At 49.8% G+C, this 23,284-nt stretch overlaps 1 protein-coding gene across 1 annotated transcript; it reads left to right on the top strand.

Annotated features, from left to right (window-relative positions):
* The first annotated feature begins 6,010 nt into the window (after window positions 1-6,010).
* IGFBP5 (insulin like growth factor binding protein 5) lies at window positions 6,011-23,030 on the top strand. The gene is made up of 4 exons (XM_037850061.1): window positions 6,011-7,309; window positions 20,194-20,423; window positions 21,039-21,158; window positions 22,381-23,030. The coding sequence occupies exons 1-4, from the start codon at window positions 6,976-6,978 to the stop codon at window positions 22,510-22,512; spliced, it is 816 nt and encodes a 271-aa protein (XP_037705989.1). The 5' UTR covers window positions 6,011-6,975; the 3' UTR covers window positions 22,513-23,030.
* Window positions 23,031-23,284: the final 254 nt, after the last annotated feature.

Below are 23,284 nucleotides of genomic sequence, written 5' to 3'. Positions count from 1 at the left end.
GCTAAGTGAAGACTGGGTGAGGGTGATGCTACATCGTAATGTGAATGTTTTGCAATACTGTTTTATTTTACAAGTGATTTAAGGGATTTTCATGGGTAATTTTGACTATACTCAATTTTTACTTTTATATATATGACATGAGTTCAACTGCAGTTAAAAAAAAATAACAGAAGAATTAGTTATCAAATAGGCCTATAGTAGCATGTGCTGCCAAGCTGAAACTTGCAGTACAGTAAACCATAACCACAAGATGAATATGATTTATTTTCATCAAAACATCAACCAAACATCAACAAAAACACTAAATTAATGTTGTCATGCCACATTTTGTTGGGTTTGTAGTTTTGGTTGAGTATATTTACGGATTTGTTGGATTCTACAGTGATATAACCATATGGAGTTTAGACCTTAATATGTTCACGCACATTTAGATTATGTTAAAGGTTAACAGATTTTTGAGTCCAATGAAAGAGGTCTGTTGGATTTAGTTTTATTTTTAAAAATCCATAAATTATGCACATTTAAGTCACCCAGGGTTAGTCCAGTCTAGTGTACAAAGAAACAAAATAGAAACAACATGAACGTGGACATGACCAACAGTTAGTCTAAAATGATACAGAGATAAACCTAAATGTTTAGGAGATATTGGAATAATTAGAGGGGTGGTATATGTTCTTCATTTAAAAAGAAAGTATTAACTGCCTTTGTTGCTAGGAACTATACTAGGGACTCGTGGCCAAGAAGTACGGAAAGTGGGAAAGGGGGGAAATGAGTTACCAAGATGAACAAGAACTCGACCCTTCGCGATAGTCAGTCTAATGGAAGAAGACAGGGCTATGATGGGGCAATATTGATTAACCACTGACAAGGTTTGCCTGGACCACCTCATTCAACACTCACTATAGCCCTATGTGGTAGGCAATAGTATTATCCTCATTTTACTGATGAGGACAGAGAAATTGCCAACACCATGGGATGAAGGCTGTTACCCAGGAAAGTGCCCTGTGAGGTCACACATGGGAGCCACTACCTGCCTGTGATAGTCAGAGAAACCAGTAGGATGCAATTTGATCTGGGTCTTTAGCGATGACTACAATATTCACAGTGAGCAGGGAGGGGGAAATGCACTCCCACAGAATGGCTGATTTGTACAAAGACATGGGGGCTTGGAAGAGCGTTGGTTTAGCTAAGGAATGGCACCAGGAGTGCAGCTGGTTCAGTTGAGAACACAGCCAGAAGCAGCTTTGAAGGGCTCCCTGCTCATCCCTGAGCCCAACCAAGGCACTGTACCAGAACTTTTGACACTAGTAGAAAAGCAGTGTTTCCTGATGGTTTAGAAGCCAGACTCTCCTCTTCTTCTACCTAGGGCAACTGCATACAGCTGTGCAGGTCATGCACTGCACAACAGAGCCTACCTAAAGGACAGTATTCACACAGCTGACATCACAGATATGTACATGCATTATGACAATTTCCTGGCAAGGGCCAAGAAGTTTCTTGTTCTAACACAATCTGCATTTTACAACATCTTTCTGACAAATGGAAGTACAGTGTCTTAAGGAAGGATGTATTTTAATTCACAGAAATTTCTCCCACAGGCTAGCAGTGGTAAACTAGTTTTTCACCATTTCTCCCTCTTGAACTGTGACGAAAATTAGGTTTCAACCATGCACTATGACTTCATTTTGGTCTTTTTGTGGCTCAAATGGATCATATGAAACCTGCTTCAAGTCACTAACATTCTTTTCTCTTCTCCTAGTCCATGTGACTCCATCTTTCCCACCTAGACCCCCTTCTCTCTCTCCTAGCTCTGGATCTACCAACAATTGTCTTCTAAGTCATCATAGATAACTTCTCAGATTAACCTCATTTTTCCAAGATTCAAACACGGCTTTAGAGCTGTGCATTATAGGAAACATACCAGATTCCATGATCCAAAAAGATAGGAGGGTCTCTACCCAAAGAATCTTTACTGACGGAGCCCTCCCTGATCTGCCTATCTGCCTGGAAACTGCTCCAGAAGCCTCCTAAACGTCAGTTTCTTAAACTATGAACTTATATGCTGCTCACATAGAAATATAAATCACTCTGAGTCACAGTTGGCTCCTGCTTATTCAAAAGTCAGCCCTAGGGTCAATTTAGACTCCAGTTAAACTGCCACCACAGGGAGTGCCGTTATGAAATTAACTCTAAAGTAGCACATGATTTCATCCTCCAAATCTTCTAAAACCCTGTTCCATAAGAAATTTCATCTAAACCTAGAGAAACCTTGTACAGAGAGAACACAAAGCAAATCAGGATAGTGCTACCTGTGGGAGGGAAGACAGGAATGGAATGTTTTGGGGGTTAGGCGTTATTTGTAACATTTCATTTCCTTTAAAAAAAAAAAAAAAACTCAAACAACTATGGCAAATGTTACCAAGTGTTAAATGTGTGGTAGCGCATACAGGATATCGATCAGATTATCTTCTGTTATATGTAGGTTTGAAATATACCATAATTAACATTTCCAAATTAAAAAGGAAATTTTATAAACACTTGAACTAAAGATCACACTACTAATTATTCATCAGAGAAGCTTCAGGGCATTCTTTGATGAGCCCAAGTAATCAAGTTCTGATCCGGTCCTACCTTGTCTCTGAATAAATAATCATGAACGTGGCTGCCCCTAGGACCTGGAGGGCTGTGCACCCAAGGCTGCATTTGATGCCTGTTTGCCAAAGCAGTCGGGCTGGGGCTGGGGGTAGCATGACGAGTGGACCCACGGGGTGTTCGTGTATGTCTCTCCACCCGCACCTCTGCTTCCCCCAGGGCCCAGCCCCAGCCCCATTGTTCCAGACGCGGGCCTCTGCCTGGCTCAGCCGGGAAAGGAGCCTTTTCAGTGGTGTATCTATTCTGCCACCTAGCTCTCGGCGACCGTCACTACAACAAAGCTGCCTTAACATGTTCTGCTGCCCAGACCTCTGTCCTGCTGAACTTGCCCTGGCTGGGGAGGGACCTGAGTGACCGTGTGCTTTATTTTCAGAATACCTTAGTTCTGGACCAGGATGAAGTGACAGCATGAGCATGCCTGAGGTGTGCTGGCTCCTGGGAAAGGAACTGTGTCAATCTCACGAGGTCTTTAAAACAGAACAAACATTCATTGTGGGGAATAAGTTAGGCAAGCCTGTCCTAGAGAGAAGTGGGAGCAGTGCCTAGCAGGGAGTGAAGACAAAACCTCTAATTGTCTTTGTTTGTCCTTCCCAACCACGAGAATCCATGATCCTGTAAGTCCTCCTAAAAGTCTGAGTTTCTCAAACCATTTTGTCAAGTAGCATTCTGTCCTGGAAACTTTCACATAGAAATTCACTGAAGGTTTAGAAAACCAGAATGCTATCCACACTTTGAAAAGTTGTCCAGACAAAAGCACAAATCTTTTTCTCAGTTGCATTTCTTGAAACTTGGTTTCAGCATGCACTGAAACTTTGAGATGAATGGGGAGGGGTGGTCTCCAGGGAAATACGACACAGGTGGATATTTTAACTTCCTACTTCTCCAAGAAAGATGTGGTTAAAAGATATCAAAACTCGTATACGCTGTAGTTGTGAGATCGTGGCAGGGAAACTAAGTCAGCAAAAAAAGAGGTCCCTGGGAAGGGAATCTGGCCTCTGATATCAGCATTTAGCAGGAAAAAATTAGCGTCTCCCAACTAAACTCATTGGTGCAAACTATTTCTTTCCAAAAGCAAGCTGCTAAAAGTGACTGTAAACAGACGCAGGCCTTCAGGATGGAGTGGAGAGGGAAATGGAATCAGAAAGACATCTCTCTAATCCAACATCCTGCAGAAACAGAACCACCCTCCCCCTCCACTGTCACACATTAATTATGGACTCAGAAGCAAAACCCAATGGCCAGTCTCCCATCTTTGCACAAAATCACTTCAGACAATCCCAGACTACTGAGAATTCTTCTTTCTCCTATACCCTCTCAGGAAGTCAAGCAGTTCCAGTCCTCCTGTCGTCAACCCTAAATCCCTCATGATATCCGCCCATTTCTAAGTGGAGTTAAAGAATGGTTGCTTAACATTTACAGACCTGCAAAGTGTGCTCTCTTCTTGCCCCTCTACCGCCCTCACCCGAGGACCAGCTCCCACAAGTCTCCTCCTTCCTTCTCTCTATCCTTTTCCTCTTCGCTATGAATCATCCCCTCTTCCTTTTACCTGTCCCCAGACATTTTATTTTCCAGCCACTGGAAGCCGGCTAGACAAAAAGACATGTCACTGGTGGCCGTCTCTCAGCATACAGGGTGGCTGGGACTGGGCAACTCAGATTTCTTTGGAAAGAACACCACAATTTCCCCATTCATCTTAAATGCTACCAGTGTGCCTGGAGTCTGCCGAATAGCTAAGGTGGTGCAGAAATGGGGGCAGAGACCAGAATACACAGCACACACACTGGTCCATCACTCTTCTAGTCTGAACTTGACACAAATGAGTAAATAACACATGATCTCCCTCGCTTCTAAAATATTTCAACCAAGCTTTTGAATGTTAATTTGTCCCCTATCTTACCAAGCCTCCAGACAGAGCTTTGAGAAGCAAATGGAAGGAGACTTGCTGCTTTTTCTTTTTTTTTTTTTTTTCTTTAATTTTTACACATGGTGCCTCCTCCCTCTGTCCCAGCCAACACCTAAAATGCCTTTGGCAATTCAAGCAAAAGCAGAACTTTAAACTTTAGCCCTGTTTTAAAAAAATGTGCCTTTCGGCAAGTAGATAAATGAGAAGAGAGATTGGGATCTGGGGGTGTTCACAGCAAGAAGCGATTTGCACCTGAACCCAACCAGCAAGAGAAATATTTTCTTAAAAGCAGTCCTGCAGAAAGAATTCTTATCATAGATAAGGGTGCAGTCTAGTGGCAAACTTCATGAAATGCAGCCCCTTCTCCAAAGGAAAGAGTACTTCTAAAAAGGAGAAGTACTTCTAAAAGGGTGTAAGCACACGCCAAAGGGACAGTAACAATGCTCATTTCTCTTTGACCTGGCTGTGAAATCCACAGCTTGTCTATTTCAGAGAAAGCGAACATCACCACCTTCCTTCTTGTAAGATTTTGTTTCTTTCATTTTACTAAAGAAAAACAGGAAGACAGGGTGTCTGAATAGATTATCGGAGGTTTCAAGGGGGTGACAATGTTCTGGAGCTTTGTCACCTCATTTTCCTGGGATACTCCTCACATGTCAGGTCTCCCTCTGATCTGCCACCCAGAGATGTGGCCCTGCCCAATGGAAACACCCCTCTGAAACAACATGGAGGGAAATCATCACTCCCATCTGCCTTCCTCCATCTAAACATCCCACACTGGGACACTTCAGGACACCAGGCTGGGCGGTCAGACTTAGCAGCTTTTCCGCCCAAGTTCCAGTCCCTGTAACTCTCACTCCCAACAATGTTGAGTTGCGTGAAGGTCCCTTTCTGCAAATATACACAACACACACACACAGAGGTTCCCTGGGCCAACAATGTAGCTGAAGGAGAGTAGTCACTTCCTAACTAAAGGCAGTCACTTCACCAGCAACAGAAATGCCCTCTATCAAATCCCCTTCCCCAGACTTTTGGGGTGACAGCTAGGGTTTCTTCTTTCTTTTTTTCATTTAATATACCACCCACTGCTGGCCATTCTACATTTCTTCACCCCACTCCCCACCCTACAGACCTCCCACACACACACACACACACACTCCCAAACTTTACTATAACTTAAGTACTAGCAGAGAGTTTTTCTACAGAGCTTGGGAAGAATTTCTCCCCGCACTGTATATATCCAGTTGGCCAGTAAGAAAATGCTTCTCCCTCCAGCCTGTGCCTTGGCTAGTTAAGGGTGGGAGGGAAGGGGAGACCGAGTTATTCTCATTGTGTCCACTCTGCTCCGGAGAGCTCTCTTCCACTTGCCCCCCTCCTCCCCACCTCTTCAGGGGCCGAAGCTCTGTCCCTCTGCCCCTTTCTTACATTCGGGGGGAGGAGGGCGCTGCCAGGGCGCGCGAGGGGAGCCCCCGTGTGTCTAGAAGGCCCTTCCCCACCCACACCCCCACCCCATGTGAGTTTGTGCTGCAAAGCTCCTTGGCATCCTTGCCTGGGTTGGGTGTTGGGGAGCTCAAATTGCAGCTACAAACTGGCTGGCAGCCAGGGATCGTCTATTTAAAAGCGCCTGCTCCACCGGAGCCCGTAGTCTCTTTGGAAACTTCTGCTGGGGAAAAGAGCTAGGAAAGAGCTGCAAGGCGGCGTGGGGTTTTTCCCTTTTTTGCTCCTTTTAATTACCCCCTCCTCAGTTTGCACCCTTCTCTGGGCTTTACGCAGAACCTGCGAATTTTGAAAAGCTAGTGGCAGAGTGGGAGAAGAGAGGTGCTAGTTTTTTTAATTGTAGAGTTTTTTTTCTTTTTTCTTCTTTTTTTTTTTTTTAATTTCTTGAGCTCAACATTTTTTTCCACCCTCTCGGCTGCAGCTGCCGCCTTTTACCTGTTCCGCGGCAGCCACGCGCCGCTGGCAGCTGAGGGTTAGCAAGGAGCAGGGTGTAATTTAGATTTTAAACATTTTTAAAGACAAATTCCTTTTTCTCCCCCTCCTCTCTTTTCTTCCACAGCCTCCGAGCTCATTATTCCGGTGGGTGATTGGGGGTGAGCAATTTTGTGACTTTTGCCTTCCCCCCCCCGCAATTCTGACCAGCGCGGGTTTGGAGGTGTCTCTGGCCTCCATTCCCTTTCCGTGCACCTGGCGCTGTTCTTCCCCCCAATCCGCCCCCCCCCCAACCTGTTGCAGTTGGGACTAGCTTGCATCTAGCCCCAATCTTGCATCTCTCCCTGCATTTTGCAAGTGTCTGGGGGAGGGCACCTGCTCTACCCGCCAGAAATTAAAGCAAAAAAGTCTCCGGCCACCTCTCGGCCCCTCTCTCCCTGCACTCGCGCTCTCCTGCCCCGCCCCGAGGTAAAGGGGGAGACTCGGAGAAGATGGTGCTCACCGCGGTCCTCCTGCTGTTGGCCGCTTGCGCGGGGCCGACCCAGGGCCTGGGCTCCTTCGTGCACTGCGAGCCCTGCGACGAGAAAGCCCTGTCCATGTGCCCCCCCAGCCCCCTGGGCTGCGAGCTGGTCAAAGAGCCGGGCTGTGGCTGCTGCATGACCTGCGCCCTGGCCGAGGGGCAGTCGTGCGGCGTCTACACTGAGCGCTGCGCCCTGGGGCTGCGCTGCCTCCCCCGACAGGACGAGGAGAAGCCGCTGCACGCCCTGCTGCATGGCCGCGGGGTTTGCCTCAACGAAAAGAGCTACCGCGAGCAAGTCAAGATCGGTGAGCGCGCTCAGTGTGCCAGTCAGTTATACGGCGCACAGGCGGGGAGGGACACGGGACAGGCTGAACCCGCGCGCTTTGCCCTGCAAGTGGCTTAGAGCCGGGGTGTATGTAGCTCGGGAGTAGGGAGGGGAGGGTCTCGGTACCTCGGAATTGAGCCCTGGCAGATCCTGCTATCCTGGGCAGCGATCTAGCCGAGCCTCTCCCAGTTTTCGATCCCTCTCCTTCTCCCTGCCCGCACCCCACCCCACCCCACTCCACCCCTCCCCGCGGCTGAATCCTGACTCTAAATTCATATTCGACCTCAAAGTCCAGATCCCCTGGTACCCAGTCTCCGGTATAAAAGGATATATGTTCCATTATCAACTCCCTCCTCCATCCCCCACCATATACATTTTTCCATGACCTCGGTGAAAAAGGTCGTTGTGTTAAAATGAGTGTTTAAACTGGGAGCCTGGAGAAGGAGGCGTTACCCGTCTTCCGAGTTAATTCCACCTTTGTCCCTCCCAGCCCCCTGTCCCTCACCGCTAGTCCCCACCGGCGTTTCTACCCCTCCAACCAGCACACACAGACACCTTAGGTACTTAATGTCTTTTCTTTGGGGGGGGGGGCTTGATGCCCCTCCCACGCCCATTGCTTTTAACTTAATATAAATGATTGTGGTAGATAGTGAAACACATTAAAGTGCAATTTTTTTTCTTCCCAAGAAGGGTAAGAACATTTCAGGCGCGCGGTGGCGGCGTGGGGGCGGGGGAAGGAGAAAGGAAGGGATTGGTATATTCTGTGCCGGATTTTCGACCCTGAATCTAGGTTCCTGTTTTCCCTCCCCAATTCAGATTTTACCTAGGAGTAAAGGTGGATATGGATGGGGAGACAAGAGGGCAAGTGAGATTCACACATCCCAATTTCCCCGCCGGTGCTAATCCTCCCCACCCCCACCGCCGATCTCTCAAACCAGATCACAAGTGGGTGTGGTGTAAATACACCGAGGGGCCCAGAAACTCCGAATGCAAAATCAAGGGGGCGGAGACAAGAAAAGCCACGCACCAGGAGCGTCCTCCCGGCTTCCACATTGCCCCGCCCCCGGACTTCCCCGCCCCCAAATTCTCGGCGCCAGGAGTCTAGGGTATAAATGATTGACAGAGCTACTTGTTCAATCAGAACGGTTCTGCCTCCTTAGGCTGGGTTTCTTTTTGGAGTTACCTAATCTTATATTTTAAGAAAACAAGTAGTTTAATGCACTATCCACAAAAATGTCTGGGTTCTCAGACGCCAACCTAGTTATTGATTCTCTCCAACAGGGACTAAGACTTGGCGAAATAACTTTTATTCAGAGCAATTTCTTACTGGTACAATCCCTTTCTCCCCGCCTATCACTTCCATTAGGTACACGCACCCCAACTGGCATTTTCTTAAGTGCAAACTACAGATACTAGCATGTAAGAGAGGAGTGAGTTAATTCGGTCTCGCCCAGGTTCAGGTTCAGACAGCCCCTCCAACTTTTTAAGAAGCAATCGCTCTCTGGATTGCAATCTGAAAAAAAAAAAAAAAGGAAGGCGAAGTGCAGGCCCAGAAGCATCCAGGGACCAGCTGGCACGGTTATTTTTTTATTAAGAGCCACTGTTCAAAGTCGGTCCCGCCTGCCTTCATCTTGGGGAATGGGGATTTGGAAAAGCTTAGCGCCGGGGAAAAGGTATGAATTGATTTCCTGGCTTGAAAGCGAGAGCTCTGAGTAACAATCCGGTCACACCAAAAGTATGCGAGGTATCCCTCAGCCGCATCCTGGCCGGTTTTTTATCCAGCCGCATGGTGGGTGTGGAGAGCGTGCGCCACTGCTGAGAGAGCAAATAGGCGCATCCAACTTCCCCGTTCCAGCCACTCCACTCCCGGGTTTTTGTCCCAAGCAATCTCCTCCTTAGACTTCTCGGCACCTCCTTCCTCAACCTGCACCTTGGGGATGCCTCCGCGCCAACAAGTAGCCACCTCCGCCCGCCCCCACCCCAGCCCCGGCCCCAGCCCCATCCCTGCTCACGGACTCCCACCCGCTTAAGGCAGGTGCCTGGCTGACTGCAGTTGCCGGTCGGCTGCGCTCGGCGGGTGCCCCCAGCCGCTGCCTTCCTCCCGGGCGGATGAACTGGGAGTGGGCGCTCCTGGCCAGGGCCTTTCAGCCGAAGAACGGTTGGGTGGGTCCCCGAAAAAGTTAAGAGATGGCGCAGAGACGATTCCCCGCCAAATCTGAGCAATGCGAACTTAACTGTGCCTCCACCCTCCCGCGGTTGCAAAATATATTTTAATTTTTTAAAAAAGTGCATTTCTAGAATCAGAAAGGGGGAGCGGAGGGAAGTGAGGTGGCAGGCAGCCAAAGCTTGTGCGAGGAAGAGGAGAGGGCGGGCGGGCTGAGGCTGGTGTTGTGCTAGGCGCGTTGCCGAGCAACTGGGGAGGGAGTCGGTCCTCAGCCGGGCGCTGGGAGTGCGCCTGGCGCTGCATTTTATTTTGGCCAGTTTAGGAGCCGAGATAGATATAGAAACAGAGGGTGGTGTATGAGAGGCTGCGGGGAGGCGAGGGACGGGAGTTATTTATTGGGCCAAGTGCAATAAATATCGGCGAGCTGGATTGGATCAAGGAAGGACCCGGCTTTGCTCTGGACGTTTGGGGGAGGGGCCTTGCGGCTCTCCCGGGCGCCGGCGCGTACGTGCCGGGGTCTGGGGAGACTTCAACTTTGGGATGTGATGAGAAGTGCACACGCAGGGGTCTGTGTGTGCTGAAGGAGGCACCCGGAGCACCCTGACCGGCCTTGGAAACCGAAAGGAGAGTAGGAGAAGAAGCAGAAAGAAAGTCAAGGAGGCTGGATTTAGGCCATTTGCCGCTCCAGCCCTGCGAACCCCAACCCGTGCGAAGTGCGCGCCAAAAGACCCCACAAAGTGGCATGCGAGAATAGGCAGTGGGTCAGAGGATCCAGCCAAAATAAAACAGTGGGGAGAGTCAGGGATCCCCTACAGAGCTTCCCATTATACTTACTAATGGGGAGGGGGTTGCTTCTGAATTTCAGTTCTGTCACTGAGAAAGAGGGGCAGAAAATATCCTTCTGGGGAAAGAAAAAAAGAAATTACCAAATTAAAAATGAATTCATTCTTTGCATCTTTGAGTTTCAAGCCTGGTCCAAATGCCTTCTTGTAGTCAAGTTCCGGAGTTAGGCTTATTGGCCAAATTTATGTCTGGTTTGAACAAGATCCTGGAAAACTGAAGGAGCCAGATTCCTTTGAACTAAGCCTTTGAGAGGCTGGCTGTACCCTGAGCCAACCAAAACGGGGAGTTGGGCATACAAGAGACCGTGCTTTAACTTGCCTTTTTTCCCCTCTTATTTCCCCTCTTTCTGCTGTGTCAGCTCAGAGTGGAAGGACAAGCACAGTTGGCTACAGTGAGAGATGATTTTCTTTATATTTCTTTTTCCCCTCTCTTATTCCTCCCTCCCACTCTTTTTTTTTTTTTTTTTTTTTCCTTTCTCCACACCCCCCCCCCCAACTCTAGGAAGGCATCGCCTGCGGGTGTGAGTTTTAACACAGAGCAGCTGTGAGTTACTCCTGGGGCCTGGATTGGATCTGGGCAGGCAGGTGGGCTTGCAGCTGCTGGGGAATGACGGGGCTGACCCCAGGAGCCAGAGGTCACTGTGAGGGTTGGGGCAAAGGGCATGGGAGCAGGAGTCCCTGGAGGAGCCCCTGGTCCCCCCTTATGGGGGCAGGGAGGGAGCGATTAGAAGCAGGAAGGGATGTGACATTTGCCTAAAGTTTTGACTCTGTGCTAAGCAATGGCTATGAAATTTTGAGATATTTAATGTATGGGGAAAATAAATTTTTTTTTTTCCCCATGAGGGACTCGGGAGAAGGACAGAAGTGGAGAGTGTAGGAGGTAGCTGCTGTGAGAGACAAGTAGGCTTGGGTTGGACGTGGGGGGTTTGTTTGTGTTTTGCAATTTTATACAGTTGGTCCAGAAGTTGCAACCCCAGAGGCCATTCCTAAATTGTAATCTGGTTTTGTTTCCCAAAACAGTAGGATTTATTATATATTTGCAAATATAAATAAGTAAATAAACAAGAAAGCCAGTGTAGGCTTCTACTTTCTACCCTCTCCTCCAACAAAAGAAAATCCCCCCCTTTTGTTTCCTATTCCATTTCTCCCCATGAGTTTTGTCCCCCCTTTGTTTCCTATCCATTTCTCCCCATGAGTTTTGTTATGATGTCTTTTTTTTTTTTTTTTTTTTTAATAAATCCAGAGGAGTGACTGGAAATCTCTGTCTAGAGGAGGTGGCCTTTCCTGCCTGGCCACTTGGCTTAGCTCGGTCCTAGCTTCTCTCCAGGAATTGTCTGGGTATTGGCCAAAGAATGTTAAAGCTGGAAGGAACCCACAGCCAGCAATCGCTACAGTCAAGGCCCTCATTTTACAGATGAGGATGCCGAGCTCCAGAATGTGAAGTTGCTTGCCCAAGATCAGTGGGAGAGACAGTGCTAGAACTCAGCCCTTCCCTACCTGTTGCAGTGCTCCAGTACACTCTACCTGACTTCCTTCGCATGTGTCCCTAGGGCTGTCAAATCTGCAGCAAGGCCTTTGGAAAACTGCCTGGTGCTGCCATCCCCTGGTGGGGGTTGTGAAGATGAAATAAGAGCTCAGAATTTGGGGGTGGTAAGGGAAGGAGTGAAGTAACCCCAAAACGGAGAATACAACTCCCCACGCCCCCTTTATTTACAAACAAATTCCTTGTTCTGTTCCTTTTTCCCCTGAACATTCATGTAAACCGGGCTGATTTATACCGGGGGTTTGGTCAGGGAAAGGGTGCACCGGGGGTGTGAAGGGGTAGTGTTCAGCCCAGCCTTCAGGCCCACGTGCCAAACCTCATCAGGGAGTGCCCCTGGCTGCCCCTAGGCTGTGCAGGGCAAGTGCAGTCCCCTTAGATTGCACAGCATATCAGGGGTCTGCCTTACATGGGGGGGAGAGGGAGGCAGGTAAGAGCGGCAGTTTTGGGAATTCCCAGGGAAAAAGAAAACCGTTTGCCACAAAAAAGCGGATAAGGAAGGGAGCAAGAGGGTCACCTGGTTCTTGATCATAAGCAGGTTATGTTGGCCATCTTTCCATGGGAGAGGAAAGATAAGCTTCTTCTGAATTACAGCTGGGGGCCTTAGGCTGATCTGGAGGAACTGCTGAGAGCTGCTGCTAATAGATCCTGGAGGTCAAGGCAGCCTTGTTTGGGAGAAGGAGGCAGGTGAGATATGCCCTTCCTCCTCATAGGTTAGGCCCTCAAGGTGAACCCTAGGAAAGGTTTAAAATAAATAGTTGATGTCTGACCCCTCAACCTAAACTGTCAGATCTGGGCAGACCCAGGATTGAATTTGCATTCAGATCCTGGCTCCAGCTGACTTCTGCTGGTTTGGGGGATATGTTTTATGTGGCTCCAGTTATCCTGAACCACTCGGATTACACCCTAACAGCTGTACCTTCTCTCTGTCACCCCAGCAAAGAGGACTCTCCTTCCGGATCCCTTAGACCTGTGCTTTCCAATTGAAATATAATGCAAGCAACATGTCATTTTAAATTTTCTAGTAGCCACGTTTAAAAAAAGGTAAAAAGAAACAAGTGGAATTGATCTTAATAATATACTTTAACTCAATAGGTACAAGTTATTATCTTTTCAACATATGCTTAAAATAAGCCAAATAATTAATGAGATATTTTACATTCTTTCTTTCATATGAAGTCATTATGCTTGGAGCACATCTCAATTGGGACACTACGTTTCCATCAGAAATACTTAATCTATATTTAAAATTCATAAAGTTTACAATTTAAAAAGTAGATTCACTTACTCAAGTTATTCCAAACATACTGAAAACAAAAAATTGAATCAAGTCTCGACTTTTACCCTCAAATTAATTAAACTTAAATAAATTTTAAATTTAAATTTTAAATTTCAGTTCCTCAGTTCTACTAGCCACACATTTTAAGTGCTGACTAGTGGCCACTTCACTGAAGAAGACAGAAGCCACCAGGGAGCCCCCCTCGTCTGAAAAAGGGACTGCTGTGTTCCACACTCTCCTCCTGCTCCCAAAGAGTCTGAACTTGGGTTCTGCAACTTGTGTGACCCACCAGGGAGAATGAGGAGACAGCGCCGTCAGCTCCCTACTGCCCCCTTCGGGTCACCCAGTACTCAGCAGGCTCCCCTGTCCCAACTCCTAAAGAAACCTGACTGGAGATACCAATCTTTGGAGTTGTACATAAATGTCTATTTCCTATGTGTAAATTTATCACTAACTCCATCCCAGAAACTGAGAAATGTGCACCAGAGGCAGGACCCTGAATCCTGGGTGGGCCCCAGAAAAAAATGGGGAGGAGCTTTCATCTCTGGTCCCCGGACAGTAGCGAATGTATAAGCAGGACCCCAGCCTTTCATTCTAGGGGAGTGTCACCAACTTGACACTCATCATGTCTACACCGTGGAGTGTGGTAGATCATTTTTCACTCTCCATCTTTAGCGAAGGAGATCTGGTGCTTTATTGCAGCGTGAAGGAATTGGATTAGACAGAGGGAAGAACTTCCAGGGTGAGTTCTGCAAGGACTAGTTCCCAGAAGCACTGGGGTTGGTGATCAGGCTCTCTGGAGAGTAAAGTCGGCTGTTTGACCCTGTCAGCCAGATGCCACAGTGATCAAAACTTTAGTTGATGGAACCAAGGAGGTGAGAGGCAACGGAGACCCACAAGGACAGAGGCTGTGCTGAGAGTTAATTAAGCCATTAATTAGATATCAACTCATCACTCTTCATATTCCCTATGGGAAAGGGGCTATTGTTATCCTCCCCATGTTTGAATGGGAAAACCAGACAAAAAGAAGTGAAGTAACTTTCCTAGTCAGTAGTGGCACTGGGACTTGAACCTGGGCAGTCTGGCTCCTCATTCTGACTGCTTATCCACTATGCTATGTAGCTTCCTTACCCCTTTGGTCAATGGAGTAATTATATTCCCACCTTGGCCACCTTTGCCATTGGTTTAGAGCACCTATCTGCTTTAGTGCTCTTAACTCGAAATGGGGTGGGGGCTGCAGAGGAACTCATTGGGTGAGTCTGTTGCCCTTGTTGTCCAGTAAATAAGACTCTGAGTTTGCTCCTGCCTCTGCTACTCACACCAAGCCAGCAAGACTTCCCCCCAGTATCTTCCTCCCGGCTCTCTGCCCTTCTTGCACCTGCTCCTTGGGATGATAGTTGTTTGGGTTCGTTTTCCTCTTGAAAGGTTAATGCTTGTTTCCTTCTCAGCCCATTATTCGAGTTAAAAAGAGCCCAGAACAAGCACGCCTGTCACTGACCACAGAGGAAAAGGAAACAGCCTCTTCCAAGAGAGACTGGGGGAAGGCAGACACTGGTCAGTGCTAGAACGGGTAGGAGAAGGGACACTGCAGCTCCCCTGGAAGGCTCCGCAGCCCCTCCCTGCCATCCCTTTTTCTATGCAAACGCACGTACACACAGTGTAATTGAGTCATTTGGCATCTGCAGCGGGAGGAAACAGTCTGACTCCGGGGAGACTGGAACATGTCTTACATTTTTTTATACACTGAGCAGCCAAACCATCATTCTCTCCTAAGCCTCGTGTTTGTAGCAAAGAGCAGGAGGCTTTCAGATTGGCTAGGAAACCAGGCAGGGGTGGGGGTAGGGATGGGGGTGGGGGCGTCTAGCCTGGGCCTTACTATTTTCATCCTTACCCGGGCATGGATCTGTGCCCTCACACCAGCTCTGCCCAATAGAACATTCTGCGTTGATGGAAATGTTCTCTGCTCTGTCCGACATGGCAGCCGCGTGCGGCTACTGAGCACTTGAAATGTGGCCAGAGCAACTGCAGAGAACTGAATTTTTAATTTATTAAAAATTATTTTAATGATGACTAATTATTGATTTAAATAGCTGCGGTGACAAATGGCCATGAATTGGACAGCGTGGCCTTAGACCAAAGAGAAACCTAGTAAATCCAGGGGCAGCTCGTTTCTGCTCCCACGAAGCCAGTCTGTGTCTCTCCACACCCTTCTGTGGCAGAGTTCTTGCACTTAAAAGCAGGGCACGGATGAGGTGACCTCTCGAGGTATCCCCTGAGCTCTCACTTGCCCTGGCTGATACTACAAAAAATGCTTCTAGACCCGCTTCTCTTTGTCTCTAGGCAGATTCATGCATCTCTCCATTTAAATAATATTTATTTGAATACTGTTGCTGTTGGAGAGAAGAACAAAGATAAATGGCCAACGCCTCTTGTCCCTTCCTTAAGTAGTTTTTACAGTTCAATTCCACAGAGGGAGCTTAGAATTGAAGTGCGAGGAAACCCAGCACTTCTCTTTTTATTGCTATTTTATAAGAGAGATTCTTGTGTCTCCATCTGTCTTATGGCTAGAAAAAGAGACTTTCCTCCCCCAGGTCTAGGTGGCCTGGCAAAGCCCTCCATTCTTCCTGGGCCGTGAGTTCTGATGACACCTCAGTTTCTTCAATTCCTGTAAACTAATTTTCAATATCTGGCCACCTAGTTTTCTCTTAATATTGATTATGAAGTCAAGATAGAATGGGGAACTATCACTAGCCCAGAACTTGGCTGTTCGTGGTGCCAGGGCATGGCTAAGAGGCCCCAAGAAGGAAGGCGAGATTTCAGGGGCCCGCAGGTCCCCAGTTGGACACGCCCCCCATTTCTGTGACAAGCAGCAGGGTGGAGTCAGAATGCTTCTGGTGAGTACGGGCCTGCTCTCCTGGTGACCTGTCTTACTCCTGCAAGAGCACAGCAGCAGCAAGAGGGCGGGTGTGGAGAGAGCGGAGCTCGGGTAAGGAGCACGCACTTGCGCTGCGCCCACGCCCGGGCGCCTCTGGGCCCACAGCAGCTAGGCCTGCACCCAGCCCTCCTCTGTGTTTTCTGGGATGTGGAGAATGGCCTGGTCCCGAAGCTTGTGTCCATGTTGCCACGGGCATTTGTGGATTCTGCTGCCCCGGGTGATTGGGGAGTGCCTTATGGACGAAGGAGGGACTGAGTTAGCACACCTAATACGGCAGGGGCTTGGGGCCAGGGGCTTGGGGCGTTAGAAAGCTGATTGGAAGCGTTGGGGGTCATCGCCAGGGCACATCCAGAACCTACCCTGAAAGTAAATATCAGGACAATCCGGTGGCCCCACTGCCTTTCTAAGATCATGAAATTAAAAGGTCCCTGCATGGCTTCCAGGAGGAAGGGAAATGCCAAGCGTTCCACATTTCCATCCTCTGCAGAACCCTCTCAAAATGACATCTAGAGCTAGGGAGTGAGTTCTTGGATGTGTTTCCCTTCCCTCCCTGATCATCTTTCACTTGCAGATGAAAGAAGCAGCAGATAAGCCTTGTCCCACCTTGCCTCCAGCACCAGCCCCTGCCTTCTCCACTCTCCGCTGGCATGGGTTCCTTCCCCTTCTCATTTGTATATCTCCCTGACTCTTCAAGTGCAACTGGAGAAACACACAAGAGGGAGGGCATTAGGGTGATTATCAGAGAAGTAGAAGGAGGCTCAAATGCCTGCTGTCACTAGAAATAAGCACCTGAACTCGTTGTGCAGCATCAGTCTCCTGCGCCATCTACTGGTTTTCTGGAGGCATTGACCTGTTTGTAAAACCCATGCCAGAGCCCACTAGGTTCCTTTGATTGCTGTTCACATGCAGAGGAACCTTCACCAGGAAGTCCTTCCTTATATCCTGCCTAAATCCCTTCTGCCACCTCGGCCCGTTTTCTCTTGATGAAATAGCCTGGGAATAGCCAGGCTACTTGTGCCTTCTCATTTTATCTAAAACGTAACTCCTTCCAACCTCGAAAGCCTATTTATGACTCAGCCACAAAGCAGCTGAGTGGGGCTCCTTGGCTCTGGCATCCCGGCTCCGGTCTTCCTTTCCAGGCCTTTAATCTTCGTGGCTCTGCGTTGGCTCCCCTCCAAGTTTCCACTGTCTCTCTGGAGCCTACAGGTGACCACAAGACCCTGATGAGTATCTTTGACACTCGACTCTCCCGCTGCCTAAGTAATAGGTCCCACGGGGTTAGGTGGCACCGAAAGCCGGGACGCACATCAAACCTTTAAGCCTGCCCTTCAGAAGCAGCCGGAGCGCCTGCCAGCTGGGGAGGGTATGCCCTTAGGAGACCCGCCGTGAGAAGGGGGTGAAAAGAGAAGGAGTTTGCAAAAATTGCTTTGAGTTCCTTGATGAAAGATACAGGAAATCTACATTTTGTTTCCCAGCATCTTCATTGTTTGGCTCCAGGTCAAAGCAGCCCCATCTTCCTCCAAGGGAAGGTGACTAAAGGTTAAAGTAGCTTACAGAACTTCTAAGAAAAAGTTCTAAAAAAGAGAAGAGGAGAGAGAGGATGAGCTAAAATGGCTCTCTGACCAAGGGGACAGAGGGCACCCCCCCAAACAAATGGCCAGAGGGGGACAGGATGGCACCCCCACCTCAGCTGTCTTTAAGAATTAAAAAGCACACGGTTGGGAGAAGCATATGTATTTGTATCTGCCTGGTTGCAGAGGATGGACGCAATGGTCTATTGGAAGGATGCAGGAGCTGGTGCAGCCAGCCACTGGAGGTGAGGCAGCTTCTTGGGCACCTCCTTTCCAAACCTCCCCTCCAAGAGGCCATTCCGGGGAGCCCAGCCCCAGGAGTGCTCCTGAGAGCAATCTGCTGGCTCTCCCTGCCTTGGTTGACATCCCCCTCCTGGTCCTCACTGCATCTGCTTGCAATCTGGACTGAGGAAGGGGTGTGGCCAGGTACCCCCAGAAGGCCCCAGCCTCTCAGTGGCAGCCGCTTCTTACCTCTCCCCCCTCCACCAGTGATCGACTGCTTGGTGAGGGTTGGAGGCTTGGTGATACCCGGGCCGCCATGGTTAGCTCTTCCTTGCCTCATCCCCTCTTCCCCCAAGATTCGAGCCTCAGGTTTGGACCTGAGTATCTAGAGAACAGAGTCTTAGCCTTGCAATTTGTGCAAAGTCCCCCAAACTGGTCATGGTCCTTCCTTCATCACCACCCCCATTTTAACGTGTCCCACAATGAAGAAAAGTTGGCTAACCCCAAAACATCGCTCTTTCAACTTATCCCTAGGATGCTGCATTCCACCCACGAGGCACATCACCTTGTTGAGTGATCACCCCAGCAGACTGTGATAAAGTCGAGTCAGGGTGCTGGGGGAGAGGGGGGGACAGCCCAGAGGGGGCCTGGGACCCTCACGTTCAGTTTTGGGCAGGTTGCGCTTGTCCATAGCTTTGCTATTTGCTTTCTCCCCTTCATCTTCCCTTCCAGTAACTACTTCCCTTCTTCTCCTGTAAATAAATACACAAATTAACTAACCACCCGGAGCACTGCAAACCCTTGGAGGTTTCTTCAGGGTGGGGAACTTCCGCACCAGGGCCTTAAAGACCAGATACCTGTTGAGTTAAACTAGACACATCCTGCACCAGGAGAGACACAGGTGTTCAGGAACTTCCTGCCACCTGCCACCCTGACCAGGTTAGGCCAGGTCTCCAGCTGCCTCCCCCCTCCATCCCCCCCACGCTCACCCGGCACTTCCCGTGGGCTGAATGCTCAGCGATCAGGTTCTACTCCTGCTCGGGGGGGATGCAAAACAGTGTGTTCTCAAAAAGCCTCTTTCCTTGCACCTCCTGGCATCCCCACTTTCTTGAATTCCTCTCCTCTTCTATTTCCCAGCCCACTGTCTTGCCCTCGCTACTCCTGGGGACCCCAGTCGGAGTGGAAGTGGGTGGCCAATAGGAATTTCCTTCACCCCATTTTAGTTATCTCAGGGCACCCCAAGCCCTGTTTCCTTTTTTCCAGCATCTGAAAAGAAAAGAGAGCAATGAATGCATGGCCTCCCTACCCCTTCCCCTGCTCTCCCCATTGGGCAAACCGGCCCCCCGTTGCCCACCCAGGGACGGCAATCTAAGGTCTCCCCACTCTGGGTCCACCGAGGCTGGTGGGGCCCCCAGAGAAGGATGCCTATGCAAGAAGAATTTATTTGAAATCTGTGGACCAAGAGAAGGCCAGGGAAGGGTGGAATTAACAGATCGACAAATAAATGAACAAAGCCCTACTTCTTTAAAGGTCATAAGTCAGCTAAGTATAGACTGTCACCAAGTCACTCTATATATAACTGCCCGGCCCTGCCAGCTGTCCGCCTCCCTCGGCCTGGAGCTGAGCAATGTCCCGGCCTCGAGAGCCCACAGCACTGAGCCAGAGCAGGGAGTGAGAGCTCCACTTGCCCAGGCCCTGTTGCCCTCCACCATCTCCCAGGTCCCCAACTACTCACCACCCTGCTGCTCCAGACCCCCAGTACCTGGCAGCCCCCAGCTCCCCATTCCCAAATAGATCTCAACTCCCAGCAGTTCTGAAGGCACAAAGATGTCCCAAAGAGGAGGGCCCTGCCCTGGCTAGACCTCCAGACTTCCTCCATCTCTGCCCCACCTCCACCAGCACCCCGTCTACTCAGCCATCTCCCCAGCAAGCAAACTGGCTCCCCATGAGCTGAGCCCTCAGATAGGGGGATTCAGGGCATCGTAAGCCCTTAGAGGGAGGGGCAACCTCACCTCATTTCCTGCCCCCAGAATGTCTTCTCCCTCCAATACCTTTTCAAGACACTCCTGGTCCAGGAAGTCTTCCTAGATTGCTCTGCTTGGCTCCAGGTATGCCAGAAATGTCCCACACTCAATGAGGGGTTACTTGGTCTATTTCCCTGCTTTCCCTGATCCGGTAAGGTCCATGAGGGCAGAGACCCCATCCAGTCCACCCTGCGTTTCTCCCCTGCCCCCAAACCTCCCAGTGCCCGGCAGCGGGCCATGGTGCCTCAGCCACCCGAGGATGATCCTCCATCTTCTTCTCCCTGCAGAGAGAGACTCCCGGGAGCACGAGGAGCCCACCACTTCCGAGATGGCCGAGGAGACCTACTCCCCCAAGATCTTCCGCCCCAAGCACGCCCGCATCTCCGAGCTGAAGGCCGAGGCGGTGAAGAAGGACCGCAGAAAGAAGCTGACCCAGTCCAAGTTTGTGGGGGGAGCCGAGAACACTGCCCACCCCCGGGTCATCTCCGCACCTGAGATGAGACAGGAGTCGGAGCAGGTGAGTCCTGGGGCTTCTCTCCACGTCTCCCTCCACATCCGCACCCAGTGGCCCCAACCACCATCCCTGCTCGTCCATGGGCATCCTCGGCAGCAGGTGCTTAGGCCGGGCCTCACTTGCCACGGAAGCTCAGCTTAGGACTTGGGAGGAGAATTTTCAGATCTTACCTGTATCGGCGGGGGGGGGGGGGGCTTGGACAAGTGAGAGGAGTGGAGGTCATGCTAATTCAAGGCAAGCCAGCCACACCGACCACCGCCAGGTGTGTGAACCCCCCTGAGGCTGGGAACAGTCCTAGTGAGAGGCTGACCACTCTCCCTCGAGCCTCCAGAGAGGGTCACCTCTGAGCTGGACTCTTCAGGCAAATGGAAACACTGAGGGTGGGCAGTGTGGAGGACAAATGGGCAAATATGGCTCTGGCCAGATGCGGGTTTTGTACATGCCCCTGGGAGTGACGGGTGAGAGGGAGGAGAGATCTTTGGCAGCCACCGATTGGAACAAAAGGTGGTGGCTTTCCCAGGAGCCTCTCAGACTGGAGACCCTTAGCCCCCATGCCCCGGGCGATGGGTTCTGCACATTGGCCTGGTCCTTAGCTCGCACCTCTCTGTCTGCACCCAGGGCCCCTGCCGCAGGCACATGGAGGCCTCCCTGCAGGAGCTCAAAGCCAGCCCCCGCATGGTGCCCCGGGCCGTGTACCTGCCCAACTGCGACCGCAAAGGATTCTACAAGAGGAAGCAGGTACGGCCCCTGCACCCCAGGTTCAGAGGGCCCCTGAGTGGTATCTAGCAGGAATCCTCTCCCTCGGGCAGGTGCACGATATGTCTGCTATTCAGGATTTAGTGTTTCCAGAACCGCATGCAGCCAGTCCCATACCACAGTCGTGGCTTTTCCCATTCCCTTCTATGCTCTAATCTCCTCAACTTTTAACAGAGACACTTTCTTTATATGGATTCATTTCAAGAGGACATTTGACATCCTGCATCATCATATCACGGGTTGGCGGTGGTACTTAAATTCTTTTCTGATTGATTTAGCTCTCTTTTAATTAATATTTACATTTATTTCGATATAACTTAAAAATCTCTTTTCTCCGGGTACCACCTGAAAATCACATCATGGGCCTTTCACAGCCAGGCCGCACTTTGGGCCACGCTCCTTTAGGTCAACCAGCGGCCCTGGGCCTGTTGAGGTGGTGAACCCGGGGCCTCTGAGCAGTGATTCTGACCCCGTCCAGGGGTCGGGACCACCTGGAAGGCTTGTTAAATCACCGATGGCCAGGCCCCACCCCCAGAGTTCCTGATTGGCAGGTCTGGGGTGGATTCTGAGGATTTTGCATTTCTAACGAGATCCCAGGTGATGCTGATGATGCTGGTTTGGTGATCCCCACTTTGAGAACTGCTGTCTTAAGGGGATCCCAAGTCCAAGTGAGATTAAGAGCCAAACTGCCACGGTCAGATCTTGGCTCTACCACTGGCCAGCTGTGTCCCCTTAGCCGGGTTATTTCATGGTGACGTGCCTCTGTTCCTTGCATGTAAAATGGGGAATAATGGTGCCTTCTGCAGAGGATTATGAGGAATATTGAATTTGTCATATTTATAAAGCACTTAGAACAGTATCTACTATTCTAGTAAGGGCTGTATAACTGTTTGGTAGATAAACAGTGTAAGTGAGGCTTCCTATTATTACTACCTTTATCTTTACTATCAGATCATTTCGCTTTGTAAAAGGTCCCTTTGGGAGTCCCAAGGGGTAACATAAAAAAGAGGCTGTGGGAGCTAGCCCAGGGCAGACAGTATAAATTACCATTTTTTCCTGGGCTCTTCCCACCAAACGGGCACACCAGAACCCCGAGGGCCGGGGATAACCCCCTCAACTCTCTGGGGGGTGGGTGAGAGGAAGGGCCTGACAGGAGCTGAGCCTTGGGGCTCAGCCGTCCTCACTGCCTGTTGCTTACCCCCAGTGCAAGCCTTCCCGCGGCCGCAAGCGTGGCATCTGCTGGTGTGTGGACAAGTACGGGATGAAGCTGCCGGGCATGGAGTACGTTGACGGAGACTTCCAGTGCCACGCCTTCGACAGCAGTCACGTTGAGTGATGCGGTCCGTACCCCCTTCCTTCCTCGTCCCCTGTCCCCCACCCCTACCCCCACCCCTAGCCCCGACTCCAGCCAGCGCCTCCCTCCACCCCAGGACGCCACTCATTTCATCTCATTTAAGGGAAAAATATACATAGATATTTGAGGAAACAGGACCTCGGAATCTCTAGCAAGGTCTCGGCTTTGAAAACGGCCACCGCAGAGACGTGGAAAAGCTAAGGAGAGAGCCCCCCTTTAAAATTGCTTTCTTTTTGAGGCAAGTTGAATGCGAGGGAAGAGAAGAGGGGAATAATAAGGGAAAGAGGGGCAAAAAGCATATGTGAGGAAGAGATGGAAAGATTGCCAAAGAGTTACGGAAAGAAAAAAGAAAGTGGGCAGGAAGGGAGGGTCCCCAGGACCACAGCTGGGTGCATTTTTGCCTCCAGCCCTCAGCCTGGGTTGGGGAGAGGTTTGAGCATGAAAACGTGTGGTCCAAGAAGTGGCCTTCGGTGACACGCTTGGAGTTTTCCCAGGTTGGATTGGTTGGGGTGAGAAAGGGAAAGACAGAACTTGCCAGTGCCTCTCCTGAATCCATCTCCTCCTCCAGCCAGCGAGTTGGATGGCTCCAACCTGTCCCTCGTCTCTCCTTACCCCAGCAGAGCGTTCTCTCTCCCCCAAATTTATCAAAACTAAAATGCATTCCATTCCTTTAAAAACAAAACAAAATAATGATAATAATTGAGTGATATTAGATAGTTAGGTTTTCCTAGGCAGATACGTAACTATAAAATAT

This window comes from Choloepus didactylus, chromosome 9, assembly GCF_015220235.1.
Source record: "Choloepus didactylus isolate mChoDid1 chromosome 9, mChoDid1.pri, whole genome shotgun sequence".
NCBI classification, from domain to species: domain Eukaryota; kingdom Metazoa; phylum Chordata; class Mammalia; order Pilosa; family Megalonychidae; genus Choloepus; species Choloepus didactylus.
Note: the sequence above shows the minus strand (reverse complement) of the source record. Positions and strands in the feature narration are given on the sequence as shown.

Bases quoted from the DNA above. Each gene is read 5' to 3' on its own strand.
- IGFBP5 (XM_037850061.1), top strand. From the start codon at position 6,976: ATGGTGCTCACCGCGGTCCTCCTGCTGTTGGCCGCTTGCGCGGGGCCG. The intron at 7,310-20,193 runs GTGAGCGCGCTC...TTCTCCCTGCAG, and splicing joins CCGCGAGCAAGTCAAGATCG to AGAGAGACTCCCGGGAGCAC. The intron at 21,159-22,380 runs GTACGGCCCCTG...GCTTACCCCCAG, and splicing joins GATTCTACAAGAGGAAGCAG to TGCAAGCCTTCCCGCGGCCG.